Source organism: Carlito syrichta, unplaced genomic scaffold (genome assembly GCF_000164805.1).
Source record: "Carlito syrichta isolate Samal-C Ts95f unplaced genomic scaffold, Tarsius_syrichta-2.0.1 Scaffold301855, whole genome shotgun sequence".
Classification (NCBI taxonomy): Eukaryota; Metazoa; Chordata; class Mammalia; order Primates; family Tarsiidae; genus Carlito; species Carlito syrichta.
Genome location: NW_007245951.1, coordinates 699 through 20,680, shown reverse-complemented (window position 1 = coordinate 20,680; position 19,982 = coordinate 699). Strand labels below are relative to the sequence as shown.

The 19,982-nt window shown below is 50.7% G+C and overlaps 1 protein-coding gene across 1 annotated transcript in view; it reads right to left on the bottom strand.

Annotated features, from left to right (window-relative positions):
• Positions 1-19,694, bottom strand: part of SHC3 (SHC adaptor protein 3) — a 137,596-nt gene extending 117,902 nt beyond the window's left edge. Inside the window, exon 1 of the mRNA XM_008055448.1 lies at positions 19,625-19,694. Within this exon, the coding sequence (XP_008053639.1) occupies positions 19,625-19,645 (21 nt within the window). The 5' untranslated portion in view covers positions 19,646-19,694. The remainder of the gene's footprint in view (positions 1-19,624) is intronic.
• Between the last annotated feature and the right edge of the window lie 288 nt (positions 19,695-19,982).

The window sequence follows — 19,982 nt, the reverse complement described above, 5'->3', positions numbered from 1 at the left end:
TGATTTCATGATGCTACACTTAAGATTCATCGTTAGGGGTATTTATACATATTTGAGAAAAAGGAAAACTCTGCTTTTCCTCAATTAATTTGTCCAACCTATTTTAAACAGAGTTTTGTATCATCGGTGTTATATATTTACAACATTCCCTCTAAATAATAGCCTTGAATTTATCTAAAAGTTACAGTCCACACTAGAGAAATGAGCCATAGTTAATAGTACTAATTTGACCAATATTGTTAGTATTCTTTCATTTAAAAGATCATTGTCATATAATCCCAGCACTTTGGGAGGCCGAGGCAGGTGGATTGCTTGAGCCTGGGGCTTCAAGACCAGCCTGAGCAACATAGCAAGACCTCATCTCTACAAAAAAAATTTTAAATGAGCCATGCATGGTGGCACATACCTGTAGTCCCAGCTACTTGGAAGGCTGAGATGGGAGGACGACCTGAGCCCAGGAAATCAAGGCTGCCGTGAGCCATGATTGTTGTGATCATGCCACTGCACTCCAGCCTAGGCCACAGAGTGAGGCCCCAACTCCAAAAAAAAAAAAGATTATTGCCGTAAACAAACCAACAGTTAGCAGATGTCAGAATATTGGATACCCCTGGAAGGGCACTGACTAGTTGAGGCGCAAAGGAACTCAGGAAGTCGACTTTAGATCTCAGTCTGTTGGTGTTTGCATAGGTGTGATATGTGCATATACATATCACACACACATATAATGTTCTCATCAAGCTGAATATTTAAGGTTTCATGGTCTACTATGTATGTTGTAATCAATTTTTATTTTTTTGAATCAGACTCTCACTCTGTCGCCCAAGCTGGAGTCAGTGGCAAGCTCGTGGTCACCACAGCCTCGAACTGCTGGACTCCGGTGATCCTTCTGCCTCAGCCTTCCAAGTAGCTGGGACTACAGGCATGCGCCGATGCGCCTGACCTTGTAATCAATGTTCTGATCAAGATCACTTCTTTTTAGTGAGCCTTTGAAATCATGTGTAATGTTCATCTTCTGCAGATAAATAATGTAGGCTCATTGTAGAAGATTCTAGAAAAACACAAACAAGTATCAAAAAATCAGACACTTTTGGAAAATACAAAGTATCAAAACATTAAAAATTTTTGGAAAATACAAACAAGTATCACAAAATTAAAGTCACTCAAAATCAATCTTCCCAGAATAATTTGGTATTGCAGGAAAGGTCTGAGGTCCTGTTGATGAGGCGGTGGCCGCCGGGAGCTCTTCACCCGTGTTCAGCACGGACACGGAGGTGGTGGCCCCACGTGCACCCAGTGCCCACCCTGCTCCTGCAGAAGGCTTCCGAACTCAACCCTGGCTACCACCTTGCCACTGACCCTCTGTGACGGGCTTGTGCTGTTGCCTCAGTGCCCCACGATCATCTGCAGAGGCTGAGAAGCTGAGACCCCACTCCCGGACACTCAGCCACGCCCAGCTTTCACCCCGGCGAGCCTCAGCCTCCGATGGCCTCCGCTATGACACCACCTCGAGCAGAATGCACTCACAGGAGTTGGGAGGCTGACCTGGCACGCGCCGGAGTCAAGATCTTGTAATTCAGCAGGGCCCTCTCTCGAATACAGCAAACAGGAATAATCAGCCTCTTGGCCTCCAGGCAGAGGTTGGCCCTGACTCCTGGGCTGTGGAGAGGGGAGCTCCAATGTGACCGCAGGACCAGATGGCTTGGGCAGCCACCTCCCTGTGGGTCCCTGCCCTCAAGCCCTTCCGATGTTCCCCTCTATCCTCCTGTCAACGCCATCAAGACAGTGTCTCAGCCCCATTTAACAACAGGACCGGACGGCTTGGGCCGCCAGTGCCCTGTGGGCACCTGCCAAGCCCTTCTCGATGTCCCCCTCTCTTCCTGACAGTCCCCTCAGGGCAGGTGGTCTTATCCCCATTTTACAGATGGAGGGCTCAAGGTTCGGGCGGGCAGGTGGTCTTATCCCCATTTTACAGATGGAGGGCTCAAGGTTCGGGCGCACCTCCATGTGAAGGGCAGTGAAGACCCCCCAGGGCAGTGAAGACTCCTGTGTCTGAGAGTTCCAGGACCTGCTCCTGAGCGGAGGCCAGACCCGCCCTGAGGCAGAGTGTGTTTCGGGCTGCCAGGCACAGAGGCGCATGGGGAGGGAGCACCTGGGATGGTCTCAGGCACGAAAAGAGGCACCGACCCACGGCCAGTCTTCCCGCCTCCTTTGCCAGACCCTTTCAACACCCAGACCGCGAATTCAGGGAAGAAAGCGGCCATTCGCTGATCTCTTCATCCTGCAACTCTGTTTCCTCTCTTCCAAACCCTTCCTCTCGCAGAGAAAGTGACATGGACATGAAGGCCATAGAGGTGTGCGTCAGAAGAGCAAGGGTACCTTTGTAAGCATGTGCTGGTGGCGTTAGTCATCCGTCTCATTTACGACGGGGGCTGAGTCAGAGAGGAAGTGTGACTGGAGTTTGGTTAAAAGTAAGCCACTGTGCTTGATTTCATCCTAAAATCACACCCGCACACTAGACCACATCTGCTATTCAAAGTCAAGGGAAAAGAGAAGAAAATATTCCCAAAATACACACTGGCATTATGACTAGAGCCGTGATGTGGCTGAAGGTGGGGGAAGCCAGAGAAACAGCCATTTTTAGCCTTGTTTGTTTCCAATTGCCCATGGAGTCCTCACCCTGATACTACACTGCTTCTTCTTAGAAAACCATCCCTGACCCTTCAGCCTTGGGTCTTTGCCCCTGACCCAAACCAAAAATTAAAAAAAAAAAGATTGTTGGCTGAGATGGCCCCCAGATGGCCTGCCTAGCTCCGTACTGTGCAGGAGACCCCAGTGCCACCAGCTAGGTTCTCAGGGTTGGTTCTGCTCCGAGGGAGCCAGCCTTCATTTGACCCCTGGACCCTCTCGGTCTTGGACCCCAGTCTCAATATCGCCTCTGTCTCGCTGGGCTTGACTGTATCTGAAAGCCTGGCTTACGTTCTACCCTGGGCCACACTCCCTGAAGTCTGAGCCTGCTTCTCCTCCTTGCTCTTGGGGAACAGTCATTCAGCCCACCCATGGTCTGGCTTCAGTGGCCAAGAAGAGGGCCAGCTGTCTCGGAGGTCTGAGCCACAGTGCTGGTCTTGAGGGTCTCAGTTCCCTTATTTGGTCCATTGCTTCCCCATCCATGGCTAGAAAGTCCTACCTTATGGGATGTGCGAGTGTCACCCAAACAGCTTCTGGCTCCATCCCTCATGGGAAATTCAGTATAGTCTTGCAGCCACCAGCTAATTATGCCAAACTTGTTCTTGGGTGCCACTGAATCTAGCACACTACCCTAAACAGCCCTGCTGGAGAAGAAATACCAGCTGTGGCCACTGGCCCCAGCTCCGCCCTGACCCCCTCTGGCTCCCAGGTCATCATCTACCTGCGTCTCGCCCTGCACACCTTCACCAGCATGCCCCTTGCCTCGATCCTTCCCTCCTCCAGCCCTACTGATGGCCAACCCCACTCCGACTAACTGACCTTGAGGGTCCATCTGCTATAACTGCCTCCAACACAAAAAATGCATGCCACCACACTACCTCTTTGTAGAAGAAAATTGTTTCTACTAAATGTTTAAATTCCATCTTTTCTTATCAGTGGGACTGATTTTTTTTTTAATGTGCATCCAGGGCCTTTGGATGGTTCTTTCCAGCCTAAAACCCATGAGTCTACACCCACGACAACGTGACTTTTCCAAGACCTCCCGATATTCAGGCCCTATGGGGTCCCCACCCCGCCGGACGGAGTTGACCTGTGTGGCCCACAGGATATTGTGGAGGTGACAGCGTGGGACTTCCGAGGCTAGAGCATCAAAGAGTCTGCTGCCTGGACTGCTGCTCCCTCTCGAGGGGAAGCCATCCACCACGTCGCAGGCAACATCCTGCAGCGGGCCCTTGGCCCAGTCAAGCCTTCGGATGGCTGCAGTCCCAGCTGACTTCCGACAACCTCACAGAAGACCCTGAGCTGAAACGCCAGCACTGTGATTAAGGTAGTGATCTTGAGATGGAGAGGTTATCCTGGACTACAGGGTGGCCCAAAAGCATAAACACAGGCACCCTTACAAGAAGGAGGCAGAGGGAAGTTTGCCTACAGATGAGATCATACGTTTCTGTTGTTTTACATCACTAAATTTACAGTAATTTGTTGGACTGATCACAGGAAACTAATATACTGCCAAACTGTCTTTTTAATCTTTGCTAATCTTGTTAGGTTTATCAATTTTATTGATATTTTCCCCCAAAAGAACCTGATTTTGGTTTTAAATTTTTTTTGTATTGAATTCTTGTCTTTAATTTCATTGATTTTTCCTTTTGTCTTTGTTATTTCCTTCCCTCTGCTTGCTTTAATCCTTTTTTTTTAGTTTCTTGAGATAGACGATTAGATTATTGTTTGGAGAACTCTTCTCTTTTCTAATATAAGCATTTGGGTGCCATAAATTTCCCTCAAAGCACTGTGCTACCTGTGCCCTATATATCTTGATATGTTGCGGCTTCATTTTCATTCTATTCTATGCATTTCTGAATTTCCCTTAGGCTTCTCCTTTGTCTCATGGATTATTTGCAAGCATAGTGTTTAATTTCAAAGTCTGGAGATTTTCCTGCTGCCATTACTGATTTCTCATCTACTTCCATCATAAATTGAAGTAAATAAATTCCATCTTATGATCAGAGAATATACTCTGTGTGACTTCAATATAAATTTAAATTTAGTTAAATTTGTTTTATGACCCATGATATGGCATTTTTTTTTAGATTGGAAAATATAGTTTATTTAAAAAGTAAATTAGAGAGAGTGAGAAAGGAGATTCACCTTCCCAAGGTAGGGAAGGGGGCCAAAGCCAAGAAACATGGCAACGGTCATAGCTCTAAGAGCGCACGGCCACCCCAGAGACTAGTAAGGCAACGGCCAGCATATCTTAGTGAATGTTCCGTGGACACTTGAAAAGAACGTCTGTTGTGCTCTGGTCTTCAGGAACGCTGTATGTGTATCATCAGATCCCGCTGGCTGATGTGTTGTTCAGTGTTCCTCTATCCTTGTTGATTTTGTGTCTAGTTGTCCTAGCAGTTGCTGAGAGTGGGCTGTCAAAGTTTCCAACCCTGACTGTGGGTGCAGGCGTGCATTTTGCTGTTGCTTCTGTCACAAGAATGGGTTCATGTCACACGTGCTTCATCGCAATATGCACCTCTCAACCAACGATGCCTTGTGGACATATTTTCAAATCAACTGTAGCAGGACCCTAACTCAATTTTTTTTTAAATGTCTGCATATCACTGCATGGTGCAATATTCTACTATTCCATAGGGCCACGTTTCCTTTGTTTTTTGGGTGACAATAATTTCCAGTGACAATTACATTGGTCTTCCCAACTCCAAGTGTAGCATTTGATACAGAGGCTGACAGTTGGAAACTCATAGCAGTTGAGTGGCCCATAGTAGGCATTGTGAGTGGGGTGAAAGGGAGTCTCTATTAAGCCTTTTGAGAAAAAGTGTGACTTTGGGAATCATCAATAATTCTGCTTGTAGGTCAAGATAAACAGCCAAAAAGAAAGCTAATCTTTAAAAAAAAAACAGTTATAGCATCTTAGATAGAGATGAAGTTATTTCTCACTAGTGTAGGCATGTGAACTAAAGATCCAAATTCTTAGGACAGGACAAAGCTCTAAAGATAGAATATAGCTTGGCCAAAACTCTTTTTTTTTTTTTGTTAATCTGGGCCTCACTCTGTCACCCAGACAGGAGTGCAATGGCACGATCACGGCTTACCCCAGCCTCGACCTCCTGGCCTTAAGCAATCCTCCCACATCATAAATTTATGAAGAAGAAAGGGGAAAATAAATGTATCAACAGGTATGTTCCTGCTGGAACTACAGGCACACACCAGCACGCCAGGCTAATTTTTCATAAATTTTTGTAGCGACGAGATCTTGCTGTGTTGCTCAGGCTGGTCTCGAACTCCTAGGCTCCAGCAAGCCTCCTGCCTCACTCTTAAAGTGCTGGGATTGCAGGTATGAGCCGCCACACCTGGCAGTTCTGCCACATTCTTTACTATGAGCAGAGTTTCTTAATTTTAATGTGCAAACCGGAGTATACAGAGCTAAGGGGATCCGGGATGTTGCAGGATCATGACTGCTGACACAGTGAGAAGCGGTTAGCTTGGAGAAGAGAGGGGCAAGGGAAAGCATCTCTGCAGCTGCCTCAAGCCCTGTCGCCTGCAAGGAAGACACTCAATTCTGCAGGATTTGCGAGGGCAAATGCCATCCAGACACAGGGAGGTCACGGAGACCAAGGCACAATCGCCAGAGTGCACAGGTCACCCCCTTCAACTGGAAGCTCCAGGCCATCAAAGAATCCCACTCAGAGCCTGCTTTGTGGGGCTCCTAGCCCTAACCGGGTGCGTTCTCTCAATCACAGCCCATGGTATAAGCACAACCGACCGCCAGGGCCGGCTTCTCTGAACACAGTCGGCCGCAGTCGTAGCAAGTCTTCTCCACCTCTTGGCAAACCTGCCCACCTCCAAAGAGTGCTCTCTCTTATTCCCCTGCCCTGCACACCCCTGGCCTCCCATCCACCCAGATCTGGACCATCCAGGACCCAGAACAGATTCTGCCTCCTCTGTGAAGCCTTTCCTGATATCCCCAGCCCTCCACTGATGTCTTAGCACCTTTTGGGACATGGAGTTTTTTCTTGTTGAACTGGATCCCATGCTCCTTTGAGAAAACCCCCCCACACCGCTTTCACAACCTGCAATACCTCATACAGAAGGAGGCATGTAATTGAGCCCTCAAAACATACCTGCCGGTCCATTTCGTTCCCCCTTTCTTCTTCATAAATGTGTGCTTTAACTTACAGGTGAGGGCACATGGATATGGCAAGGGGGGTTCTCTTTCTATTTAGAAACGTCCTAGCAAAAATCGGCTCTATGGGACTTTAACTTAATAATGGCTGCTCATGGCTCTCATTCAAGTTGAGGCTTTTACGGAAACCTTCTTGTAATTGGCTTTCAAGAGAAAGGACAGAAGAAAACAGAATTCACGGGTCTGTTCCTAAAGTTTCCCAACCACAGAGCAGCCTGCAAACACCCCTTGGTGGGCTGTGGCACATACGCTTCCCAGAAGGAACAATAACCGAGGCACTTACAAAAAGAGCAGAGTGCAAAATGTGCCTCCGTGAAGCAACGTTCTCAATCCCCAGCAGGCCCGGGGAAGTCTTGGGACGCGTTGGCTGACCGCCCGCCCCACGGTCCGTGGCCTTCCCTCCCACCTCAGCCTGTTCAGGCTGCCACAGCAAATATGCCACAGACTGGGGGGCTTAAACGGCAAGCGTTTATTTCTCAGGGTTTGGGAGACTAAAAGTCCGAGACAAGGCGTTGGCGAACTCAGGGTCTGTGCAAGTGTGTGTCTGTGTGTGTGCACACCCCGGGAGTTGTTGCTGGGGATTATCTCCAAGAGTAATACAATTAGAAGTGTTGGGGGGAGTGGAGGGGGGCCCTTATATGTGTGTACTGTTTAAAGCATCTTGGGGAGACTCCGTTCTGTTTTTCTCTAATTTGATCAGAAGAGTCTATCCCAAGGTGGCTGTCTGACAAGACCCGTAGCTTCCCGTAATCGAGGAAAGGGGACGGTGAGGGCATGCACAGGGCGCCAGGCAGGGAAAGAAAGGAAGGAAGACATGACCCCCTTTGAGGAGAAATGAGAGGTTAGTGAACAGATCAACGAGTTTGGGAAGGAAGTGTTCAAGGGCGACTTGGGGGCTGGGATTTGGGGAAGCAGGTGAACAGCGACACTTGAACAAGGAACAGGTGCCAGAGGGAAAGGTCAAGAGCTCATTTCAAGACATGCTGCACTTAAGAGGCCCCGAAACAGAGACAGGCAGGCTGCACCCCATTAGCCACACGGACCTAGGCAGACATGACACCAGCCTGTGACTGTGACGCTTGTCCCAGCTGCTGTCATGGCTCTCACTGGCCCCTAATTCCTTCCCACCTCTACTTTCATTCCTACTTTTCCAGTCGGTCCCTCACACAGAAGACAGAATCACCTTTGGAAACCCACCAGTGGCATCCCATGCATGCCAGGCCACGCGAGCTGCAGGCCCGGCCCAGCCAGTTCCACGCACAGCAGCCCTGCAGGAACTCTGGGCCTCCAGCTCCCCCAAGACGGGCGGCACGCTCACGCACTAACGCCTCCACGCCCAGAGCCTGCCCTCCTTCCCAATAACTCCACTCACCATGCAGGGCTCCATTTCAGTATCGCCTCCTGGGAGAAGCCACCCTGGATTCCACGTCCCCACGAGTGCTGTGGTCCCTAGTACTGTCTCTCCTCTGCCTCTCCCACAGACACAGAGGGAGCAGGAAGTGTGTGTGATTACAACCGTACCCCAGTCCAAGGGCAGGCCTTACCCAGGGTGGGGCTCCCTAGACCCCCACCGAACGACATGATTCACTGGAGACATACACGGAGGAACAGAAAATCCCATAAACGAAAGTGTGAAGACAAGACGGCTGCACAGAGCCCAAGACGAAGACACTCCAAGGAAGAGGCTGGGCATCCTCCAGAGACACTGGGAGCCACAGCCGCAGGCGCCTGGGGAGAGAAGGCAGACTGAGAAAGAATCAAGGGGGCTTGGATGTCATAACCAGGGGCACTGAGAGTCTCTTCCAGAACACTGTCCACAGATCGGGGAAAGCCACCACGGCAAGTTGCGTGAAGAAGAGACGTGGAGAGGGAAGGAAGGGGTGGGAGAGGGAAGGAGGGGCTCCAGGGGAGGTGGGAGGGAGGGAAGGGGGGAGAAGTGAAGGAGACTTAGGGAGGATCAACATACTTTTCTCTTTTTAATTTGTTACACTTTCTAAACTTTATTTTATTTTAGAGTTGTGGGGTCCAGGCGAGGATTTACTACATAAGCAAAGTGCATGCAGGTGAGGTCTGGGCTTCCCGTGAGCCTCTCTCCCCCAGGGGCGGACCTCGTACCCAGGGTGGGACTGTGTGCCCCTTGTCCCTCCTCCCTCCCACGTTTATAAGAATCTCAAAGAAAACGTCGGGAAGACCCTCCTGGACATCGGAATAGGCAATGAATTCATGGTCAAGTCCTCAAAAGCAAATGCAACAAAAGCTAGGATTATGGGGGGGACTCTATTAAACTGAAAATTTTTTGCACAGCAAAAGAAACCAAGAGAGTAAGGAGACTACCCACAGAATGGGAAAAAAATATTTGCAAGCCATGCAACCAAAAAAGCCTAACATGCAGGACATTCCTAACAAGGAACTCAAATGCATTGATAGGGAAAAAAAAATTCTTTCTTAAATAATGGACCTAAAACGGCTTGAGGACTAGAGGTGAGAGGATTGCCTGAGCCCGGGGTGCAAGACCAGCCTGGGCAACTTGGCAAGACCTCGTTTCTAACAATAAATCATAAGATTAGTCGGGTGTGGTGACTCACACCTGTAGTTCCAGCTACTTGGAAGGCTGAGGTGGAAGGACTGCCTGAGCCCAGCAGGTGGAGGCTGTGTGGCTATGAGCTTGCCACTGCCCTCCATCCACTCTGTGAGTGAGACTCTGACTCAAAAAAAAGGAAAAAAAGACAAAAGCGCGGTTGAAGAAGCTTCAATCCCTGGGACCCCACCTCCCCCCGCCCCCTTACTCCTACACCACTTCCATGATGGCTCAGGGCCGGGGCGGTGCCTGACTGCCCAAGACTTGTTTTAAAGACAGCATCTATTGTAAAGCCTAAGAATGAGATCTTTTCCAGATTTTGCACTCTGGTGGACCCAAACTCCTAACCAGGCTGGAACACCAGTTCTGCCGGTCCTGTGACTTCCAGGAAAAGAGTATAGACAGCCCCTATTAAATCATCAACCAATCAGCAGCCCCTATACCCTTCAAAAAAAACTCACCTGAATTTTCTTTTCTTTTCTTTTCGAGTTGGGGTCTCTGTCACGTAGGCTGGTATGCAGTGGCACCATCACGGCTCACCACAGCCTTGACCGCCTGGGCTCAGATGATCCTTCCTCCTCAGTCTCCCAAGTAGCTGGGACTATGGTGCATACCATTATCTGGCTAATCTTTTTTTTTTTTTTGAAGATTAGGTCTCACTGTGTTGCTCAGGCTGATCTCAAACTCCTGAGCTCAAACAATCCTCCTGCCTCAGCCTCCCAAAGTGCTGGGATGACAGGTGTGAGCCACCACGCCCAGCCTCTCCTCTGGATTTCGAGGAGACAGATGAGAGATCTCTCCTGCCCTCCTTGCTCAGCTGCTCTGTGGAGTAAACCCTTCCTCTATCTGTAATGGCTGCATCGGTTTTTATGCTTTCTGGACGGCGGGCATAGGAACCCCGTCAGGCTGCAGTAGTAACAGATACTCAAAACTCTACACGTCCATCTTCTTGTACCCACTTTGTGACTGTCTACACCTTGAGGCGAAGTCTGGCCGTGTGGGTGGTGTGAGACTCAACCCTCGGAGCTACTGCATACCCCTTCCCACCTCCTGGCACAGCAGAACAGTAACTATTCACACAACAACTGGCCCAACTACAAATCACAACGCTGTTGTCCAGAGAGCCAGGTGTTACCTGCTGACCAGCACACCAGTGCCCTGGGGGTCCCGACCAAGTTGGCGAGCAGACGTGGCCCGAGGGACGGAGTAACCCACAGGGTTAGGGGCTCGTGACCCACCCTGGGACATCGGCGTTCTCTCCTCTAGCCACTAGTGGATGCGTCTCACTTCTCTCGCTGGAGCTGAAGAGTCACTCTGCTAATGAGGCCATAATCTATTGCAGGAGTTGTTGCGTCCAGTGGAAAAGCCGCAGCTCTGTTCTGGAGCGGCCACCACCTCCTCACAAATAACAGTCTTTTAAAAAGCAGCTTCTCCGTCCCAGAGACCAGACAAACAGCCCATGGAAGGGGAGAGCGTGCAGGGGGGGCGGGCAGCCCCAGCCGGGGGACCAAGAGCCCAGGAGCCCTACAACTTGGAGAGTCGGAATGGGGAATGAGGGGAACTCAGGCGAATGGGTGCCTCGGACCCCACCTGCCACCCCCCCCACCCTGACCTTCCACTCACAGCCGAGCTGCTTAAAAGAGGCCCCACCTGGGCTGGTCCCCTTTCCTGATAGGACCTATTTGCTCTTTGGTCATTAATGTGTTTTATTTAGTCAAAGTCACATAGACGCAGACATGAAAACCCGTTTTTAAAATTCCATGACAGCGAGTCTTTCATTGAAAACACTGCATCTAGAAATTGTGATTATTATCTGCAAGCTAGGAACAAAGTCAGCCCACGGCTCTTCTGTCCTGGTGGCGAAGCCTTGTTGCAGGTGTCTCCTATCCCCGGAGCCTGTGTCCTGGGCGATGCGTCGAAACCACCCACCTGGAGGAGGGCACACCTGCGGCTCCTCCCACAGCAGCCTCGGCACGAGCCCTGGGCAGGCAGACAGCCGTCCAAGCCCATCACTGGGAGCCCGTGGGCCAACTGTAGCCACAGACGTTCTCCCCCCGCCCCACAAGACCCACTCACAGCTCCCAGCAAGCAGGTCATACATAGTTCATCTGTCCTACAGTCCAGGCCCCCAGTCCAGCATCCAGCCACAGGAGAACCTCAACAGCTGAGCGGTTTTTGAAATGTTTCCCTGTTTGATGCCCACCGGCACTGAATCTGAGACCCTTCACGGCCAGTGTATTTGATGACCTCTGACCCTACATCTCCACACGTCCAGGGAATCGGAGCCCCTGTCAGAGCTCTGGGTCAGCCAGAAGCCACTCCAGGTAAGACTTCGAAAGTTGATGTACATTTGGGATAGGAAGCCTTATGTGTCACTTCGACGGGACCCCAAGGCGTCCGGTATCTTTAAACACTGTTCTAGGTGTGTCTGGGGAAGTGTTTGGATGAGATTAACCTTTGCATCAATAGACTGAGTAAACAACGGCCCTCCCCAGTGTGTGTGGGCCCCGTCCAATCAGGTGAGGGCCCAAACAGGACAAAAAGGCTGCTCTCCCTGGAAAACAAGGAATTCCTCTTGCCTGGCTGCCTTCAGGCTGGGACAGGGGTTATTCTCCTGCCTTCAGATTCAAGCTGGCTCTTCCCGGGTCTCCAGCCGGCCAGCAGGGGCCCAGAAGGTCAGCTCTCCTAAGGCCCCCGCAGGTCCTGGGACTGGCCCGTCCCCAACATCCTGGGAGCCGATTCCTCATGATGAATCTCTTCTAGGAAACGACTAACTCTGCTTCTCTGAAGAGCCCCGACTCACACAATACTGCTAAAAACAGCTTGGGAGAGCAGCCCTTTGACACAGCACGGCTTCGGGGGCGCCGGTGCGGGACACTGGCCGTGCTCAGCCATGCATGGAAGCACTGGGAAGCCCAAGGCTGTGACATGCTCGTCCAGGTAAGGGACAAGGCGGCAGCCAGACCCCTGCCTTTCCAGAGCACCAGCAACACCGAGGAGGGCAGCCATGCTCCAGCTCCAGGCCCTCGATCCCCCAACGCAAGGCACGCCTCCCCACCCCATGTGCAGAAGAACCCGAGCGTCCAGGCTGTCACCGGGGCTAAGGCAGGCTCCACAAGGCCACAGAGAAGCCACAGGCAAAACACAGACGTGTGGAAACTGCCCCCAAACCAGGAGTATGAGGTGCGGTTGCCGGTGCCTGGGAGCTCATGCCATGGAAGCTAGGTGGGGGGGGGCGGTACCCAGTCGCTCATGATACCTTCTCTTTATTTTTTATTTATTTATTTATTTTGAGTTGGAGTCTCACCCTGTCGCCCAGACTGGAGTGCCGTGGCCACTCCCGGCCACCGCAGCCTCGACCTGCTGGGTTCCGGCGTTCGTTCCGCCTCGGCTTTCCAAGTAGCTGGAACTACAGGCGCGCACTACCATGCCCGGCTAATTTTTTATTTATCGTAGAGATGAGGTCTCGCCAAGGTGCCCAGGCAGGTCTCGAACCCATGGGCTCAGGCAATCCACTCACCTCAGCCTCAAGACGCGGGATTACAGGCCGGGCCCGGCTTATTTTTTAAGGTTTATGTGTTTTGTAGGTTGCATAATTCACGTTTAAATTTTATAAAAGGCAAATTACATGGTTTACAGGTCCCTGACAAGGCACTCAACGGGGGCCTCCAAGCAGGCGGGCGGGGGGATGAATGTGTGGGGGTCCAGGCTCTGTCACCCCTTCCCCCAGCCGAGATCAGGGCTCCCTTTCTCTGGCCAGTTCCCAGGCACCTCTCCTACTGAGGGGGCTGAGGGGCCTGCCATGTGGGAAGAGGAGGTGCCTCTTCCAAGATTTGAGACTTGGAATGAGGAAGCAGCAAGACAGGAAGGGCTAGATCCTCGGGCTCTCTGCCATTCCCGTGGCCCCGGCGGGAGCTGCACTGCACGCTGGCCACAGGCCAGTAAGAGTTTCTGCCAGCCCGAGGAATGGCTCAGGCAGCCACAAGGAGGCAGGGAGGCCCACCAAGGCCCGGAGGGATGCCTGCCCTAGATGTCCTAGAGAGATGCAGGTACTAGGGAATGATGGGATAGGTGACCCTCCACATCTGTCAAAATATTTTTTAAAAACACACACATAGCCGGGCTCGGTGGCTCCGCCCGTCACCCCGCGCCTTTGGGAGGCCGAGGTGAGTGGATGGCCTGAGCCCGCCGGTTAGAGACCCGCCTGGGCAGCGGGACCTCATCTCTACAATCAATCAAAAAATCAGCCGGGCGTGGTAGCGCGCGCCTGTAATTCCGGCTACCCGGAAGGCTGAGGCGGAAGGATCGCTGGAGCCCGGCAGGTCGAGGCTGCGGTGGCCGGGAGCGCCCACTGCACTCCGGTCTGGGCGACCGAGTGAGACTCCAACTCAAAAAAAAAAACAAAAAACAAAAACACGCACAATAAAAAATAACACAATAGTAAAAAATAACACAAATGAACAAAACGATGCAGTATAACAGCTATTTATGTATTGTTTACATTGTGTTAGGCTTTGTGAGTCCTGCAGAGGTGATTTGGAATACACAGGACATGTGTGTAGGTGACATGCAAACACCAAGCTAGCGTGTATCCGGGGCCTGAGCATTCATGGATTCTGCTATCTGAGTGGTCCAGGAACCCACCACCTCAGATACCCAGGGACGACTGCCCACAGATGTCCTCATAATTCACTTACACTTTGCCCACGTCTGGGTGCAAGAAGTCATTGTGAGGGGCTGGGACTTCCAGGTAAAGAACACTAAAAACAGGTGAGTTTTCACCATTTTATCCCAGACGTAGCAACTTTGTCACTCCTTCTTTGGTGGAGACCACCAGAAACCCAGATGACCCAGCATCTCTGTTAAAAACCACGGGAGGGGCTAACTCTTTGTCAACAGAACTAGAACCATGTTTTGACTTCAATTTAATTTTTTAAAAAGAAGGTTTCTATTTGGGCTAATGGCATGAGACATTTTTTAATACAGCAAGGCAAAAAGCCACTGTACTAAGCACTCTGTCGGGGGACTGCCAAGCAATGACACTGAACAGAATTTGCTCCAGTGAAGTTTGTCAGGATGACCTCAGAGCAACGAGCACTTGCGGAGGGGGCTGGGCGAAGGCCTCATGCCAGAGTCTGACAAGGCCGATCCGTTAAACTCGGAACACATGGACTGAAGCCTTTGCTTCCTTTTCCACCCAATCAGCAGCCAGAAGTAAGGAAAGCCTCTCCGAGGGGTGTTCCACTTCGGGAAAACAACACTGTTCAGAGCAGGCCTGACGCTAAGCAAACAGAATGGCACTGGTTGGGGGGGCAGGCATCTGCCTTTGGGCCACCTGATCCCCAGCAAGGGCCACAGCTGCGATTCCAGGTTGCAGGCCATGCTGCGCTTCTTCATGTAAATGAGGGGAGTTGGCAAGAAGGTGCCAGGTGTGCCTCAATGCATCACATGACGTGTCTGGAAGAAGGTGTCTAGAAGCAGGGGATGCCCCTGCCCTTGGTGGGCAGGCCTCTTCTCTGCCGGGCACATGCTCTGCTCTCGCGAGGGTGCATGACACCTGATGGTGACTTCAAGTCTCAAGAACATGGCTTACAACAGGGAGCTCTAGGAACGCTTTTCTCGAAAAGCCTTGCGTTCAGGAGTTTCCGACTTCCAGACGGCAGTGGGACCTCGGGAGCTAAGAGCCAAGGGAGGAAGCGAGGCTGCTCACGACCCTGCCACGAGACGCCTTCCCTGCAGCCTCCCTCCAGCGCCCAGTTCGTGGCAGCTCCAGGCAGGAGCCCGGATGTTCACCGGATGGCAGTGGAACTTGCCAGACCAGCTGCGGAGCAGAGCAAGGCAAGCCTGCGCCCGGATCCACAGGCCCAAGAATCCACGGCCCGGATAAGCCGCTGCCATACGCCCTTGTGGGAGCAGGGGCCGTGCCCGGCGGAGAAGAGGCTTGCCCCCCAAGAAGGGCAAGGGTTCCCCTTCTTCCAGGCACGTCACGTGACGAAGGGGGTTGCGCCACACCTGGCACCTTCTCGCCGACACCCCTCGCTTACACGAACAAGTATGGCGTGGCCTGCAACCCGGAATCGCAGCCGTAGACCTTGCTGGGGATCCAGTGGCCCAAAGGAAGCAGCCTGCCCCACCCCCGACAAGGGCCGCTCTGTTTGCTCAGAATCAGGCCTGCCCTGCAGTCCCCAACGGTCACTCAGGGAAACAAACGGCGCCAATCCCAGTCCTGGGAGACCCTGACTAACGACCCAGCCCGGCCCTTGTTCTGGTGGGGAGAGGGAGTAGTGAAATCGCAAGGGGGCCAAACGGTTGTTGTTTTTTTGACCTCACCTGGACATGAGTATGAACTGGCAGGACCAAAAGCAGCCCGCAAGGCACGTTATGCAGCCCCCCGACGTCCACATCCTCGCACACGCGCACTGTGGTCTGCGTCCACCCCTCGGCAGGTTGTCCCTACGTTCAGTGTCTCCCACCACAAAGACGTTCCTTATCCACCAGGTCTTGTAGCTCTCTCAGGGTAAAATGCAAAACGCTTTTTTTTTTTTTTTTGAGCCAGTCTCCCCAGCAGGGTTCATGTGTTTGCTGCCTGGGCTCTCTGTTCCCAGGACTTGGCTTGAGTGACATTTACCACACATTCTTCAAAAACATGACATCTACACAAGGCAGCCCATTGTGCAGAGGCAGACACGCAGAAGTCTGTTCTGGACAAGACTGAAGTTTCACCAGTAGCTTTTCTTTTTCTTAAACAGGAATTTAAAAGATATAAATGAGGCCAGGCGCGGGAGCTCGCACCTGTCATCCCAGCACTCTGGGAGGCCGAGGCAAGAGGACGGCCTGAGCCCAGGAGTTCAAGACCAGACTGGGCAACTTGGCGAGACCTCGTCTCTACAAAAAAGTTTTAAAAATTAGTCAGGCATGGTGGTGCACGCCTGTAGTTCCAGCTTCTTGGAAGGCTGAGGCGGAAGGATCGCTGGAACCCAGCAGGTTGAGGCTGCAGTGGCTATGAGCATGCCACTGCACTCCAGCCTGGGTGACAGAGTGAGACACCAACTCAAAAAGAAAAAGAAAGAAAGAAAAAAGAAATACATGCGATAATTTGGTACCTTTGGAAATATGACATTTATAATCTTCTGACAAGAAAACACTTCCCATTCAAAGTCATCACAAGTTGTCTACCTGTGGTATGTGTGTGCATGTGTGGTATCTGTGTGACTGTGTATCTGTGGTGGTGTGGTAGGTGCATTACTTGTATGTAGCATGTGTAGTGTACATGTGTGTGTATTTGTGTGTGTGTGTGTGTGTGTGTGTGTGTGTGTGTGTGATGGCATGGTGTCTGTGGTTGTATGGTGTGTAGTGTGTAGGTGAATGTGTGGTGTGTATGTGTATATGTGGGGTGTGTGTGTATGAGGTGTGTGTGCTCTTAACACATCTGTGCTGTGTCACATAAAAGTGGATAACACACTGTCCAGATCAAATTAATAACTTTTATCTATTAATGTCAAAACAATTTATCAAACCATTTGAATCATATTTACATGCAAGCCATTTATATTATGAAATTTTTTAAATGATTTTAAGAAAAAAAATCAACTTTTAAAGTTGAACCCCACATCAAGAAACAATTTTTCAATCTACAACTGAAACAAAATTCAATCAATTCCACTACCATAAAATATCATGGATATTCTTAGAATAACTTTTATGTGATCTTTGCTCACCAAAAGAATACAGCGCCAAGAAAAAGTGTAAGCTATTTTCACACACTTAGTCAAGTAAAAACAGAATTAAGAACAAATTTTGGAGTGAGCACAATTCATAAAGATCACCTATAAAGGGCAATATTTATAAATAAAGCAAAAGACCTATGCTACCCCAAACACACCAGACTCACAAATGGGAGAAATGAAATGATTTTGAAGAGTTCTTACAAAAACAAGGCTTCATTCCAGAAGGGAAACAGTTCGGCATCCCAGGAAATGATTCAGTGCTTTTCTGGCTACCCAGATCGCCTACACTGTCACTGTCAGGGAGGTGTGACTGCACACATGAGCTTGAGAGCCTTGGTGAGTAAACAGATGACATCAAGCGGACACCTGACCAAGAGGGACCTCAGCCCACTGCTTTCAAACTGAGCCTCTGATGCACCCTTGGCACTGGAGGCAGTCCAGAACATGGTCGCTTATTGTCCTTTTAAGTCTGTGACGTGCCCCATGGAAGAGCCCTTCTTTGGGGCCAGAGGCAAACTCGGCGCAAACACCCAGCATTGCCTCCCCGCCAGTCTCAGCCCAGCAGGCAGGTGCAGAGCTGAACCCAAGGCTGTGCTTGTCTGCTGGCTGTTCTTTAAGACCTGAGCTCCGCTCCTGTCCCCTGAATTGTCCGTGCCTGTCCTTCCTCCCTAAAGCCTCCCCCGAGGAGGGAGAAGACGGGACGCCCACACACAGCCTCTCCAACCTGCCGAAGTCCACAGGCTCCATGAGTGGCCAGGTCCTAGCCAGCTCTGACTCAGGAAGAGAAATTAAAGGCGGACACCATCAGATTCAACTTTCTATCAGACTGGTAGGTCCAAATATAAAATAGCTTCATTTATTTTATTTTTTTTGATTCAGGGTCTCAATCTGTTGCCCAGGCTGAAGTACAGTGGCACAATCGCAGCTCACAGCAGCCTTGGCCTCCTGAGCTCAGGCAATCCTCTCACCTCAGCCTCTGGAATAGCTGGGACTACAGGCAAGCACCACCACGCCTGGTTTTTTAAATTCTTTACAGAGGTGAGGTCTCAGTATGTTGCCTAGGCTGGTCTCAAACTCCTGGGCTCAAGCAATCCTCCTGCCTCGGCCTCCCAAAGCGTTTGGATTATAGGCGTGAGTCATCATGCCCAGCCTATACCATGCCCAGCCCAAATACAAAACAGTTTTTAAAATGAAAATATGGGTCTTTGCGGCTGGATTTTTCTTTCCTCGTTCTTTCTTTTCCACATCACCAAAAGCAGAAAAGGAAGTGTCAGGCAAACTCAGGGGGCAAGAAGGTATTGCCAAGAGGGACCCTTGACACGGGCACATGTCTCCTCATGTGTGCGTCCTCGTGCTGCCGTCCGACAGTAAACTCAGTGAAGGACCAATGAAACACGCCGCGAGCTTTGAATCCTACTGTTGCCCCGCTCTTTCTAGATTTTAGGCTCTTCGTTAGTTAATGTTACAAGCGGCTGCTCAGACAGCTTCCTGTTTCCTAGATGACGAAAACCCACCAGACAGAAGTCTGGCGTTTTGCAGTCCCTGCTCTCAGGTTAAAGAGAAATGCTTCTGAATTAAAATTCTTATGTGAAGTATCTTGATATCACTTGCAAGCAGGTATTTCTATGAGAGGGGGAAAAGTCTAACCATACACTGTATAAGTTTTCCAGGAAACTGGGAAACATTTGGGGGCTTTTTTAACTGAGAAAGAAATTCCATCCAAGAGAATAATAAGTTCCTTCCCGAACCCGAGGTCTTGATACTCTATGATTGGTGTCCAGTCATAGTCTAAAGATGGCCCATTTCTACCTGCCAGAAATCCTTTCAAGTACGTATGCCAATAGAACTACTCACGCATCAGCAAATAACACCAAATTAAGACTTTTTTCCAGGTTCATTCTTTTTCAATAAGCCCAGCACGGGTTTGCAGGGATTTGCACTTGTGGGCCGGCAGAGGGCCACGTGGCCATCTGAATCAAGCATGCACACAAGACGCTATCCTTTCAGGTCGGGTTTGCTTTCTGCGTGGTTTCAAACTTCTCCAGGAAAGCAGAGGACGATGCCTGGGTTGACGTTCACAGGACACCCCCGTCCCCAGCTGCTGACGGCGGGGTTTGGGGGAGCCAACCACCCGTGGTGCACAGCACTCATCAGTCACCCATGCACCCCGCCACCGCAGCCCTGGACCCCGAGCACCCCAAAGTGACCTCAAGATACAGAGACTCTGTGCAGACCCAGCGCTCTGACGCTGCACACTGCCCCTGGGGCTGAGTCACAAGCCTTCCAGCAAGGGACTGCCTAGGCAGAGCCACTTATTCCAGTGCGTTCATCATGCGTTTGCAACATTGGACCTTTCGAACCGGACACTGCCTTCAGCCTTCAAAGAGCACAGCACAGCTGTGTGCCAGCAAAGGGATTTCAGACAAAAAACGAAAGCCATACCTTTGGGACTTCTCCCTCCATTTGAAAAGTGCCTTCTATGTTCACCGTGGCAGGTACCAAAAGCTTTGCCAAGGCTTCCTTGTCTAGCTTAAAGGTAGACTTTTTTCCCCCTAGCAATGGTACTAACACTCCAGCGGCAACGAACGTACTCCAGTGTCACAACCTCACTATCGTCAGGGTTTGGGGGTTTGGTTTGGTTGTGGGCCTCTGGTTACATAATTTAAATAAGCAATACGAGAAAAATATTCCGTTTCTCTTAAAAGAAACTCAACCAAGTATGCATATTTATGCCGATCTACATTCCTCTCCGTAAAATATGAGAATCCACATTCAGAAGCTAAGATGAAGGTGAAATGAG